General features: G+C 49.6%; 1 protein-coding gene across 13 annotated transcripts in view; it reads left to right on the forward strand.

Annotated features, from left to right (window-relative positions):
• The window catches only part of NRAP (nebulin related anchoring protein), a 66,304-nt gene that overhangs the window by 48,570 nt on the left and 3,965 nt on the right, over positions 1-13,769 (forward strand). For 11 of the 13 annotated variants that reach the window (XM_032490892.1, XM_032490887.1, XM_006183500.2 and 8 more), the window contains 8 exons: positions 324-428; positions 1,726-1,824; positions 3,800-3,904; positions 4,252-4,359; positions 5,224-5,535; positions 8,623-8,727; positions 9,535-9,633; positions 10,918-11,022. In XM_032490892.1, coding sequence (XP_032346783.1) covers positions 324-428; positions 1,726-1,824; positions 3,800-3,904; positions 4,252-4,359; positions 5,224-5,535; positions 8,623-8,727; positions 9,535-9,633; positions 10,918-11,022 — 1,038 coding nt within the window. The remainder of the gene's footprint in view (positions 1-323; positions 429-1,725; positions 1,825-3,799; positions 3,905-4,251; positions 4,360-5,223; positions 5,536-8,622; positions 8,728-9,534; positions 9,634-10,917; positions 11,023-13,769) is intronic. The other 2 variants (XM_032490891.1, XM_032490888.1) reach the window with 1 other exon arrangement.

The raw sequence follows: 13,769 nt of genomic DNA on the forward strand, positions 1-13,769 counted from the left end.
AAGACAACTGCCTTTCTAACCACAATCCGCTCCGGCGTTTATTTTTTGATAGCCCACGTTAAAATAAAAATCCGCCGAGCATCCCACTAACAGCTTCAGAGACAAGTGACGGCGGAATTATTTTCTTCTGACGTACATTTTTGTTTCCCTAACGAGCATTTACTAAGAAGCGTGCGTGCATTTGCTGAGTATGACGTATCTGGAGGGACTGGCTTTGCCATGAGTTCTAATCGTGATGCTGTCTGTCGGGGGTCCTCTGGCTTCGCCCTGCTTCCTTGTGCCCCGAGCTTAGTTTTTCTGATTCCTTGTGTCGTTCCTTGTAGAATTTGTACCGGTCGGACCTGAACTTCATGCGAGGTGTGGCCTGTGTCGTTCCAGGCACGTTAGAGATTGAAGGGAGAAAGAGAGCGTCTGAACTCATCAGTGAGGTAACCAGGGACGCAGGATGGGGCGGGAGTGTCGAGAGTATTCCACAGTAGAGGATACTCCAGAACAATCAGCTTGTGTCTTACTGCTAAAGCCAGTTGGATGTCACACTGTTAGCAGGGGCAACTTCCCGCGCAGCCTTTTGCCAGTCTCTCTTCTTACTCGCCTCTCCGTTCAGACCGCATGCTGTTTAAAACAACTTTGCAGACACTGAATCAGTTCCTCTATTAACGTATAAGAATTATCCACTGGCTCGCAAGATGCACTTTCCTAGGGTCCCTTTGAAGACTGGCTTGTGATACAATGAAAAGAGAGTGGGCTCTGGAGACAGAGATGGAGACTGAAATTCCAGGCCAGTACTCATTTGCTGTGTGCCAGTCACCTGCCCTCTCTCAGCCTCAACATCTTCATCAGTCAAATGGGAATATTCAGACCTATCTCATTTAGGTTTTGTGAGGACCAGCACCAGTCTAAGCACTGTGCTTCTCTGGTGGCTGTATGTGAGATGGTTGCTATCAGCTTAGTGATGATTTCTTGGTAGAAGTACAGAAGCCTGGAATTCTAAGCTCTTTGAACTCCTGAGGAATCTTGCCCGCCCCTGAGAGGGCTCCAGGACTTCCATTCACAGCAGGTGGAAGGGCAGGAGGGCGTAATGGAAGACTCTGGAAGTGAGAGGTGGTCAGCGTCCAGCCCGGGTGCCTCAGATGAGCCTGGGCATTGATTAGAAGCTCTGAGCCAGCAGAACTGTCCTCATTGTGGGAGTTGAGATTTAACTTTGTGCTTTACTTTTCCAATAATATTTCTTTAGCGAGTGGTTTCTAAACCTTGTGGTGCATCAGAATTCCCTTTGGAACTTAAAAAAAAACTACGGAGGCCTGGGCCCACTGATGACTTACTGAATCCCATCTCCTGGGGGGAAGGGGGGCATGCCGGCATGTGGATTATTTCACGCTGCACGGTCATTTCTGGTACACCCCCGGGGTGAGGAGCCCAGGTCTCCGGAGAGGAACGGAAACTTGGGAGCAAAACACAAATTTCAGTAGTCAGGTTCACATTCGTGGCAAAGGACTAGCCCTCTCTTTCCTGTTGATAAGCATCTGATTTCATCTCTTCTATCCTTTCTGCTTCTTCACCCTGTTGAGTTCCGAGGTCACAAGAGGAGGTGACAGACTAGATTCCGGGTGACAGACTAGCAGCCTTTGCAAAATGGGGTTTTATAACTAGTACTTAAAGACCGGGTTTTTCCTCTAGTTTTGCATCTTACTGAGTCTTCTTATTCCCTCTTGCATGTGACTTCAGAGTAAATACCGTCAGCATCCCCAGTCATTCAAGTTCACGGCCGTGACAGACACTCCCAGCCTCACTCATGCAAAACTCAGCAGCCAGATTACAAATGAGGTAAAATCTCCGGATGGCTTTGGGATGGGCTTTTGAAAAAACTGCTTGATGTTGGAAAAAGTATGTGTGAATATTTGTGCGGTTGGGGGTGGCGGGAAGCACGGGTGTTTGCATGGAAGTTGGGAAAGAAAAGAACGTCGTTAGGCGGAGCCTAACTGGTTTCCAGAAGGAAGAAGAAAGGCCCAGTTGGAAATCTGGTTTCGTCTGCAAGCTCACCCCCCAAATGCAGTTACAGACCAGCAATGTCAGCATCTCCCGGGAGCCTGTGAGAAATGCCCAACCTCAGGCCCCACCCCAGACCCACTGAATCGGCATGGTCATGGAGCAAGATACCCATTCAAGTTGGAGAAGTACTGGGCTGCCATGTGTTTGTCCTAGCTTGGCAAAGACTGGCTACCCATTTTTACAGGGTCATCCTGATGGTGGTCATGGGAGGATCTGCGTCTGTCCATGGACTGTGATGCGGTGTGATGTTTGCCAGGCTTCTTGACTCTCTGCCTCCCCTTCCTCTCACTTGAATCCTTCTAGCACGGGGCAGGGGGGTGGGGGGGAGGCCCGGAGAAGGACTCTCACTACAAAAAATCACCCTGGCAGCTCTCCCTCTTCTTAGGGGCTCTCTCACAAGTTTGACATAGCAAGTGAGCTTGGCAGAGAATGAAGTGTTGCATCATCATCGTGAGTTTTTAAGATTCTTCTTCTGATCCTCACTTTTAGAAGTCAGTTGGAAAAAAAAAGTAGGGGGAAAAAATCTAACTCGTCTTTTGAACCAAACAGATTCAATCGTAAGTGTAAATATAAAATACTGTTTTTCCTACCTAAAAAAAAAAAAAGTCAGTTGAGATCTGGCTATTTATAGATTAGTTCCCACTCTCACCCCAAGCTCGGGATAAGGAAGCCCAAAAGGCAGTGTGGCAACGTTGTCCATTTTAAAATTCCCACCGAACCCTCCTTGCCTGCTTTGCCATCTGGGTGCTGTGGGGCAACGGCGCCCCCTGCAGTAGTCCCTGGCCTTGGAGAGCTCAGCAACCAGAGAACCGTTTCTAATCATGAGAATGGATGTTTTCCGAGGGGCTGAGGCCGTGCCCGGCAGCACCGGTGTGAGTTCACTCACCGGAGGCTCCCGAGATACCGGTAAAGGCTGCAGACCAGGCTTGGGAACCTCCCTTCCACCAAGCCCAGCTTCTCCTAAATTCCCCAGGCCTTAATCTTGTCTTTACCCTGTGTCTTCAGTGAAAAAGTCTACCACGGGAAGAACCACAACAGTATTCCGAAATGTGTTTTTCTTTCCTCAGCCTATTATTGGGCAAAGCGTAAAGGAGGACAGAAATATCTTTTCCTTTCCCTGTCTTAGGTTCTCGGCTGGGGCTCTGTAACAAAAGACAGGCTAACAAGAGAGAAGCCTGCACATCTATTTAGTATAAGGAAATGGAGACCAGAAGGAATAAACCTGGGTGCTTTTTATTTTAGGTTTGATGAAAAGTGTAAAGTTGAGGGAAAATGTGGTGGGATGGAAGGGGATGAGCTGGGGGAAGCTTAGCCAGGTTTGTTCATTTGAATTCCTCTCGGGTCCCTCAAGGTCAGAGATCAGGTTCCTCCTTCCTCCGGCAGAGGGAGGGCACCTCCCGCAGGAGGGGTGTGACCTGCTGCAGGGGCGAAGTTTCTTCCAGCACCTGCTGCTTCCTGATTCCTTCAGCTTAAAATAGTCACTCTGCCTAGGTACCGTATTTTGGGGTAACATGTCCTGAACCCCATCACAAGCAACTTGCAGTTTCTTACATATTCCTTTCCTAGCGCCCAATTTGATGCACGAAGACTGTCTTCATGGAGGCAAACATCTTCCCCAGGCTGAAGGTGTATCCATGACACGGCCAATGGCCTTTGACAAACGTATTTCCCGATTGCAAAGGAGGGACTCCTCCTAGCCCTGCTGAAATGCACAGCACTTACCTTCTTGCTTTTTTTTCCCCCTGCCCAGCGCCTCTATAAAGCAGCAGGAGAGGATGCAAGACACCAGTACACAATGACCCTGGGCCTGCCGGAGTTTGTCCGAGCGAAAACAAACGCGGCCAATCTGAGTGACGTAAGCCTTTCCCCTCGCTGAAGTTGAGGCCTGCTCTGGGGCCACCTACATCCATGTCTGTGATGCGCTCTCACAGGGACCCTGCTGGTGTTCATAGCAACTTAAAAAAAATACATCTTGTAGATGCTCATATTAAATATACCCTTCCACAGACGCACTGATATATACATGTCAGGGCCCACGACCACGTGGGTGCTAATGAGCTCTTTCTTTGCAACATAGAAAGCTTTTTGCTTGTCAGGAATCAATTCTGGAACACCACACTACAAATGAGAGGGGTTGCCTTTGTTCGTTGAGTCATGTAATTTTTTTTTTTTAAAGAAGATCTACATGTGTTCCTTCCATAGGCAAAATACAAGGAGTCTTGGCGGAATCTCCGTGCTCAAGGCTACAAGCTGACAGTAGACGCTCTCCCCTTCCAGGCGGCACGGGTCTCTGGAGATCTAGCCAGTGATGTGAGTCGAATGATATGACCTTCCATCTCGCCTAATTTCTGTTACCTTCATGTAAAACAATGTCTGCGGCTGATTTTCCTGAATTAAAGCAAATCTATCACCATGTGAGACAGGATGTCACCTGCAGAATCTATTAGTTATGAATGAGGTTCTTTGACGGAGACAGGGAAAGAAAGGCTCTCGTAATCAGAAGCTAAATGCAGGCAAAGGTCTCCAGCAGGAAAAAGATGATGATTTAGATCTAATTGCAGTGTCCAAGCAACGAGCCCCTGGAACGTGTGAACTGCCTGTTTTCGAACTCCACCCAGAATTGGAAAGAGAACCGCAGTAGAAACTGGGGGAGGGCCGTAGCACGTCTCCCTCTTGGCTCTCAGCAGTTGCCTGCGTTGGCGGTAGGATTTGCAGTCTGTGTCTCAGCCACTCTGTTGATAACGTCCATAGCTTTGGGACACGAAGGTGACTTTCTCTTTCCCACAAACAAATCACAGAAAATGTCGACTTCAAATAAGCGGATCCCGTCTTTGGGGTTTGATGTTTTGCCAAGTGCTAGGGGATAAAGCACAAGTTTCTCTTATACGATTTTTGATAAATTCCTTCTGGCCATAGGGCACGTAAGGGGAGCGGGGCCTTCCCTTTGGTTCTAAAGATCCGGTTTTAATTAGATGGGAGGAATGGAGCAGTGTTTTAATTGTTCCTCCCCCAGGGAGGAAGCATGCTCTCAGGACAACCTTACTGTGGTTTTTCTTATAATCATCCCCTCCTGGTGTAAGAACAGGTGATTTTTGTAGTGTCTGGAAGGAAAATGCACAGGTGGAATAAAGCGGGCCAAATTTCGGCCCCTGACCACCTGGTCCTCCCCTCCAGTTTCTCTACAGACATGACTTCGTGAAGGAGCGGGGGAGGCTGATCGGGGCCCGGAGTGTGAGCGACGACCCCCGGCTCCGGCACTGCCAGCGGATGGGCCATGTGCAGAGCGAGCTTCAGTACAGGAGGGAGGCGGCGGGCGGCCGAGGCCAGTGCCACCTGCCCTTGGACATGGTGCCCCTGGTCCACGCCAGGAAGGCCCAGGCCCTGGCCAGCGACCATGACTACAGGACACGGTGCCACGCATTCACGGCACTGCCTGAGGACCTGAAGATGGCCTGGGCCAAGCGGGCTCACGCTCTGCAGAGTGAGGTAGGGGGCACCCCAGGATCGCAGCCCATCGGCCCCTAACCCTTCTCCTCCCACCAGGCCTGGGTGGAAATCTCTGCTTCTTTTCCAGCCTTTCAGATCCTCATCCAGATCTAACAACAATGACTCATTTGGTTTGCATCTTGTAGGTTGGAATTATTCAGTCAATCATTCAACAAATATTTACTGAGCACCTACTACATACCAGGCACCACTCGAGGTCCTGGGGATACCGTTATCAACAAAAGAGTCAAAAAACCCCTGGGGTCATGGAGTGTCCCTCCTATGGGAGGGAGATAAAGTATGAGTGAGGGACAGAGAAGGTCAGATGGTGAGACGCTATGGGGACAAGCAGAGCAGGGAGCCATGTGCAGGGTGAGCACATTTGCGTACCTGCATGTGTACAGCCTAATGTGGGGTCAGTGCTCTGTCCAGGCCACGCCCTACCACGTATGGGTGCTGGTTCGATCTGCTCTTAGTCCCACACTCCCCTCCGTGATCTCAGGCAGGCTCTGCAGGATGTCCTGCAAAGCACAGGCAGGGACAGTCAATGCGACAGCCCTGGCCCCTCCTTTTATGGCCTCAAGAGACTCCTTAAGTTCTCCCGCCTTCAGTTTCTCCATCAGAAATAACAACAACAGCAATAACAATACCTAGGAAACACGAATGCTTATCCTGGGCCAGACGTTGGCTTAAATATTTTGCACGAACGATCTCATGTAGTATCTGAGGAGGTACTGGTAGTACTGCCATTTTTATAGATGTGGTCATTAACCTATAATCTTCAGTGACTTGCTGAGGGTCATAAGCTGGCAGGGAAATGACTTGCTCAAGACCATACAGATAGAGGCAAAGCGGAGGCTCTGGGCTCCTGACTCGGGGTTCAGTGCTCTCTGGCTCCTCCAGGTGGCTGGATTAGGAACCCAGGAGCTCTGGCTCCTGTGTGTTCTCTTAAGGACCACCTATGGGGCATACCCAGTGGACAGCATTTGGTGGCTCCTCTGAAAATCTGAACAAACATTTGAACCCCAAAGTTCTTCATTAGGTGGGAATAGGAGCCCATCCTTTGAGGACAGAATGAGATAATGAATCTAAAGCAAACCACATCCCATGCAAGGTAGTGGTTATAATGGTTATTATTAATAAGACAAATATACCCCTTCCCCTGGCCACCTCCTGGGTGCAACTGATCATGTCATTCCTGTTGGAACTCAGGGGCTGAAAGCTACAGCTCGTTGCACCTGCCACCCTGTGCTCCAGAATGGGGGTGCTGGGAGACCCCATGTGTGAATCTGAATGTGACTTCTAGGTCTTAAGATACACAAGGGCAAATAACAAAGCTGCCATTTGGAAAAGCCAGATTCAACCAGACAGCCTGAGAAGGTCTCTATTAATTCTTAGAATCCTTCTTGGAACCCATCTTTGAGTAGCCCGTTCTCCCCAGCCCTCCTCCCCCCTCCCCATCTTTCATGGTGAAGTCTGGGGCAGGCGTGTTGTTTTTAGGGTCTGCGTGAATAGTCAAAGCTGGGCTGGGAGCTGCAATATCAATAGACAATCCATTTATAAGAGACTCTGAGGCGCAGTCAGATCTTTGGGGAACCAGCATCTTGCCTTCTGACTTACCTGCAATCGTACTGTTCAGCTCAACAAAAGGCAAGTTGAAAGAACGCCCCCCACTTCATCTCACTTATGAAAGGAGCAAGGCCTGGCTGTGAAGAGGCCCTGTAGGATTATTCTCTCTAACTTAGAAATTTATCCAATTTTCTCTGTTCTTTATCAGAGTGGAAGGCAAAAGCTTTGCCGGTGTAGACTGAAAGATCGCGGTATAAAAAGCCATCTCACTGACATGGGGTTTTGAAACGTGCTCCTGAACCTGAGTGATGTCTTCCTGCACCAGTTGGAAAGCAGAGTTGAATTTGCACAGGGGCATTAACCAGCAGACAGTAGATCAGAAATGGACCCTCTTTGAGGCCAGCTGTGAGGAGTACTGTGATTCCTGAAATGAAAGAAAACTAAAAAGGCCGACAGGCTGATTTCAGGAGTGGTATTCTGCGTTACAGCAAAGCTTATATCTAAATTAGAGAAATGCTATCAACTTCGTTTAGATCCAAATTTTAGATTTCCTTAGAGAGGCTTTTTCCACCTTTAAAAATGCCTCATTTCCATAAGGAGAGGAAGAAAAGCTTTCAAGCGACTGTCTGTTCATAGGTAATGGGGGTGCAGGTCAAGGAATAGTAATGAGTGAACATGTTAGGCGATTCCTGATCAGACCCATTGTCTTAAAGCACCATGTACTGTTTTCTCCCAGCAGTTGATGCTGGAGAGAGGTCTAACCTTCTGACTCCTTCAAATGAAGAAAATGAATAAAGCTTAAACCCATTTATGCAATATAATCAAATCATGAATAGCAGTAGGTGGTGGGGGTAAACCGAGGCACAGAAAGATTAAAATGGCTTGCACGCCGTTGGCCAGTGGCATCCGGGTTTGCTCCAGTTTTGAGAGTCCGGCTATAATTGTCTGCCCCTTCGCCCACCACCACAAGAAAAAAACAAATCTAACATACAGAGTGGCTTTTACCCCTCAGGACTCTCAGGTGTTTTCATGGGAACAGAGGGGTTGTCATGACCTCCAGGTATCACAGAGAGAAACTGAGTCACATTTCGGTACAGTGATTTGCTCCGAGTCACAGCGGGTTTGATCCAGAGCTCAAAGCCCTTTTATCAGCTGAAAGTGTGGAGAACCTTTCTGTTTAGGCAGGTGGTCAGTGGCCTCGCTGCCAGACTGAAACAAAATAACCGGGGCTGATGTGTGGGCTGGGGTGTATATATACTCGGAGCCTCCTTAAGTGATCACTCCCACAGGTCACCACCTTCCACTTTGGATCCGGCCACTTCACAGGAGGGGGTGTCTCGTATCTTATGCACAATTCATTATTTAATTCTGGGAGGGGCAGAAACTCCGTTTGACATAATGACATGTAGAAGGCACCCCACGTGCCGGTGTTGAAAAGTTGTGATGAAGCATGGTTACAGGATGCCCCAGCAGTCTTCGACACTCTCCTGAGAAAAGCCAATGGTTTTCTTCCCACAGTTTCGCTACAAGTCAGACCTGATGGGCATGAAGGGGACCGGATGGCTGGCGCTGCGCTCCCCACAGATAGAGAGCGCAAAGAAGGCCGGGGAACTCATCAGCGAGGTACCAATAACCTGGCTCTACCAGAAACGCAACCTGGCATGAATTTCCTCCTGACGAGGGGACCTGCGGATGCACTGGAGACCCCGAGAGGCCCCCACGGCTGCTGGACTCCAGATATTTTTCTGGAACCATTTGCAACCAAATCCCCAAGACAGAATAAGATTTCCCTTCAAATGAATTCACTTGCTGGGAGTTAGAGGCGTGTTCCAACCAGGCAGTGAAAGCGGCATGAGGCATTAGAAGATTCTCAGCAGATGCGTCATGTACCAGTATGGTCTGAACTGGCCCACTGTTTTCACGGGGGCGAGGGGAGGATTTGCCGCCCACCTCCTGAGTTAGTCGGAGAGCCCAGGGCCCTGGGGTTGTCTGGCTTCAGGAGGTGGTGCATGTTGCACAGGCACAGTTGCATTAGCTGAACTCCCCACCCTGTTGACGACCTAGAGGTTCTTGCCCTGGGATCTCCTTGAGGGTGGCGCTGCCTTCAGTTCCTTAGAAACAGAACCTGCTTGGATAGGGTCTGAGCAAGGCCACCTGGATGCCGGATCCTTCCCTCTACTGAATTCCTCTATTGGGATGAGCTGTGGTATTTTGCAGCCTCTCTTTTCAAGAGAGTAAATACCTGTAAAATGTTCCTCATCACAGAGGCAGCTGGAATCTCTTCCGTAGGCTACCGAGGTGCCCACCAAGAAGAGAGACGTGTCTTCCAGTCATGTCGTTGGTACCTTTGGTCCTGAGTAGGTGGGGTCAAGCTGCATCCAGAAAACGGGCCTTGATTGTTTCATGAGAATCTTGGTGTTTCTCTTACAGACCAAATACCGTAAAAAACCAGACACTATCAAGTTCACCACGGTGGTTGACTCCCCGGACCTGGTTCATGCCAAGAACAGCTACGTGCATTGCAACGAGGTGGGTGTTTCCCCCACTCATCGCAGGCTCAGGAGTGGGCCGTGCCGTACGGTGGGCAGTGCTGAAGAACACGGGCTCTGGACGGGTGTGAGTGCAGACTTCTGTCCCTCACCTGGCTGATCTTGGACCAGTCACTTAATCTCATCTAACTCCCATTCCCTTATTTGAAAGGAGTGTAACGATAGCATTTCCTAGGACTGGGCGAACTAAATGAGGATTAAACAAATAAAAGTACTTGAAGCTTTTAGCAAGTATCTGGAACATAGTAAGTCCTTAATAAATGTCCCTTTCTATGGTTTGATACATAATCCTAACTGTAATAATGCTAAGTATTATTGATGCTCCCTTACCAAACAGGGCAGATACATCTTAATTTTTGATAGATGACAATGAAATTAAAAGCTTAATATAAACCATTAGGGAAAAAAAAAAGAGAACAGCTTTATCAAAAGCTTCTTTCTGCTTTTACTCTCTGTATGACTTAGCCCCATTTCTCCTCTCCTGTATTTATTGCAAAGAATAGGAAATGAAATATTTTTTTTCTCTGAAATTGTCCAGGGATTGGACTTTGCCCACACACACTGTCATAGCTGCCCCATCCTCATGCAGAGTCCAAATGTTGTACTGACCAGTTCATGTTTGCAAACCCCAAATTGAATGTGGGACAGGGTCGGGATATTAAATATCATATTTCCTCTCTACAAATAGACAAGGCTCAGCCACTCCCTACAATTGTTTGCAGTTCTTAGACCACTGCCCTAAAAGTAGCAACTAAGATTAAGCTTGAGTTTTAAAATTGTGTCTTCTTGGAACCCAGGGTGGACTATGAAAACTTCGAATTTCTGTGCACATATTAAGGCATTTAAAGCTTTTTAGCTATGGGGTCTTTTTATTATGTTTATTAATATCAAATAACAAAGGCATTGAAGCATCTTGTTACTAGTAAAATGCTTGAACAATGCCCAATTGCAAAGATTCTCCAAAATATCCACTCACCTTTTACTGTTTGTAAAACACACAGGAATAGCCAACCAGGGTGACGTGGCCCATTTGGAGCAGATCTTGATGAATATTTTAAGCAGGGGTCATTTAAACCACCCCCCTCACCTGACCCCAGTCGCATGTGCCCCTCCCTCCCTCTGGGTTCTGGAGGGGTGCTCTCCACGTGCAGGGGTGGCTTCTGTGCCCTTGGTGGGCACGGGGGTGGGAGAGGCAGGCAAGGGGATCAGCCTGCGGCCGCAGCACAGGCAGTTCTCCAGTTACCGAGAGCCTTCTTCCCTGCAGCGGCTGTACAGGTCTGGGGATGCCGAATCCCTGCACAGATACACCCTGGTCCCTGACCACCCTGATTTCACCAGAGCCCGCCTCAACGCGCTGCATCTGAGCGATGTAAGTGAACCGGTGGTTCATGTGGGGTGTGCCCGTTTCTGTGAAATTATCTGTGCCCAAACTGGATTTTATTTGCTTAAAAAAAAAAAAAGAAGTTCCTAGAAAGGAAGATTGGGAACCGAAAGAACCCTGGACTGAGAGTGGGACAAATGGCATGTGTGATTTTGAGTTGATTTCCTTGCTGGGCCTCAGTTTCCTCAGCTGTAAAATGGGGATGGAGCTATGCCAGCTGACACCTGTGGTTCCTTCCAGCTCTCAAATCCTGATGCTGGGCGTGGCTCCAAAGACCCCGGTCCTGTGCTGGGTTACGGTCAGAGGAGTGGTGCCCTGGCTCTGGCAGGTGTAGACGGCTGCTCTGTCCAGTCCCTGGACACCTCTCCTTAGCCATTCAGAGCAGTGTAAGTTTGGAGACAGAGTGGCGCTTTCTCGTTTAGAAAGATGCTGCAATTGTAGTCCATTGGGTCCAAACACAATCCGCTCCTTTGTGCCTGAGGCTGTGGCCCCCCACATGTCTGTTTCCCTTGGATGTGTGCCCTTTGCGTGCATAACCAAGCTGCTGTTTCCTAAACCCAGGCTTGTTGTTAGCAGGGGTTGGAGGCCCCTGGTTGTAATAGAATAGGCGGCCGCTCTGCCGGCAGCGCTGTGATCCTGGGATAACAGGTATCGAGGCGGCGGAATCAAAAGATGCTGTCAGATCAGAATAACACAGGCAGAGTGTGTCGGCCTGGGGCAGCGCGGGGCCTCCCACAGCCTGGCCATTCTTCCCTCCCTGGCCTGGCCATTGTGTCCTGGGGCTCCGTGCAGATCAACAGCTGCTGCCGTTCACCCCAGAGGTGGCTGCCTCGCAGGGGTCGGCGAGAGGCGCCTTCTAGTTAGCGTGTGTATTAGTTTGTTGCGTTTGTAAAGCCCTGTGGGATCCCACGCGGTGAATGCGACGGTGCTTTGTAAATATGAGTTATTATGACCATTTGATGCTTTTGAGGGATGCACGAGGGATAATTTTAGAACGGCAGCTCTGGTGGGCTGACCTCCATCTGGGGAAGCGGGACCTCCCCCTCGACAGAGCTTGGACAAAAAAATCCATCTCATTAATGCTTCAAGGATAGGGGAAGGCGCAGCCTCCATTTGAGGAACTATTGGAGGCCCCATCGCCCTGGAAACTGGGATAAAACTGCCAGTCTATGTGAGACGCAGCTTAAGGAGGACAGCCACCCCAGGCTGGTGGCAGAAGCATCTTTCCTCTCACATGGGATGCCAGTCTGTAGAGTCCCGGAGCTGAAATTAGCCGCCAGGGCACGCGGGTATGGAGAACTCATGAACCTCTTTTGAAAGAGCACTTCTTCGGGGGCGTGTGGAATACGCACAATTGGATCAAGTGCTCTGTGAGGAAGATGTGGAGGGAAAGTGACCTTCCTGGGCAAAGAAAGCCATTGAGATGTGTAAGGCAGCCGAAATAACTAAAAATCAAATGACTCTAATGTGTGAGGATGAGGGCAAAACTGTGCCCACTGTGATAAAGAAGAGGAACGCCCAGGGTTCCAAATCAAAGTGCCTGCGGAATCTAAAGACTCCCAGTGGCAAGGCAGAAACCTCAACAGAATGGGAAAAACTCAGGCAGGAAGCCGTGGCAACCAAGCAAACAGTACACAGGGGCGAGTTGCCGAGGGAGGGGAGCGAGCGCCTCGGGGAGAACCCCAGTTTGGGCTGTGCCCTCCAGCTGACCCTCAGTCCCAGAGACTCGGGAGCTGGGGTGCGTCAAACACCAAAGTGGGGTGACATTGGTGTTTGATGCTGTGGAAAGACTGGCTTCATTTCCTAGCCCAGATCTGGTGCGAAGACTCTTATTAGGGAGGCACTGACAGTCCCCTTTCCAGGGGATGATCAGGACGTTGCTAGTCTACTGTCTGCGGGACGCCGAAGCAGGAAGCAGAATGCTCCAGGGCTGGGTGGTCTGTCATCTGAATGCTCCTCCCCTTCTACGTGCCTCTCAGTCCTGCCTGCTGAACTCAGCAGTGACCCAGGAGATCTCATCCTTTGGGCCCTGTCTGTGGTTCATCAGTTAGGTGATCGCCCCAGCGAGGACCGACTCTGTATTTCTAGGCCCTTGAACCTAGTAGGTACTTGGCTCGTGTTGGGTGTTGGAGTTGGAGGCAGAGATGAAGGTGAAGGTGACGACGGTCAGCAGGACCTCACTCGTCGTTTGATGAGATCCACTGTGCTTGGCTCAAGCCTTCCGTGATCCCCTCTAGTCTGGGCCCAGTTGTAGGGTGGCGTGACACTTTGCTTTTTTTCTCCCACTCCTCCTTGGCTTAATCCCTCCAAACCCCTGCAGAACAGAGCTTTGGCCTTAGCCTCTATTTCCAAGTGACGAAAGTAAGGTTCTTAAGGGTCCCCTGACCTGCCCTGGCTCTCAGAATGAGTGAGCGCCCGACACGGCCTGGGGCTGTCACTTTGTCACCTGCTGGTGATGCGCCTTGCATGCTGTCTCCCTTCTCTGTGGCGGGATAGAGGACAGCCTTCCGCTGGGATCTCCAGATGATGCCTTTCATGGAGCCTTTCCCTTATCTTGGAAAAAAATACGAGCTGCATGAAGGCACGGGAGATTTTGATGCCTCCGTCGGTGATGTGGGTCTACCTGAGGACTAAGAGGATGTGATTACAGACCCCTGGAGGGTATGTGAGAACTTGAAAAGGCAAAAAATGAAAGAGAAAGATGTGAAATGCATGGGTCAGGAACTTGGTCAGGT

This window comes from Camelus ferus, chromosome 11, assembly GCF_009834535.1.
Source record: "Camelus ferus isolate YT-003-E chromosome 11, BCGSAC_Cfer_1.0, whole genome shotgun sequence".
Lineage (NCBI taxonomy): Eukaryota > Metazoa > Chordata > Mammalia > Artiodactyla > Camelidae > Camelus > Camelus ferus.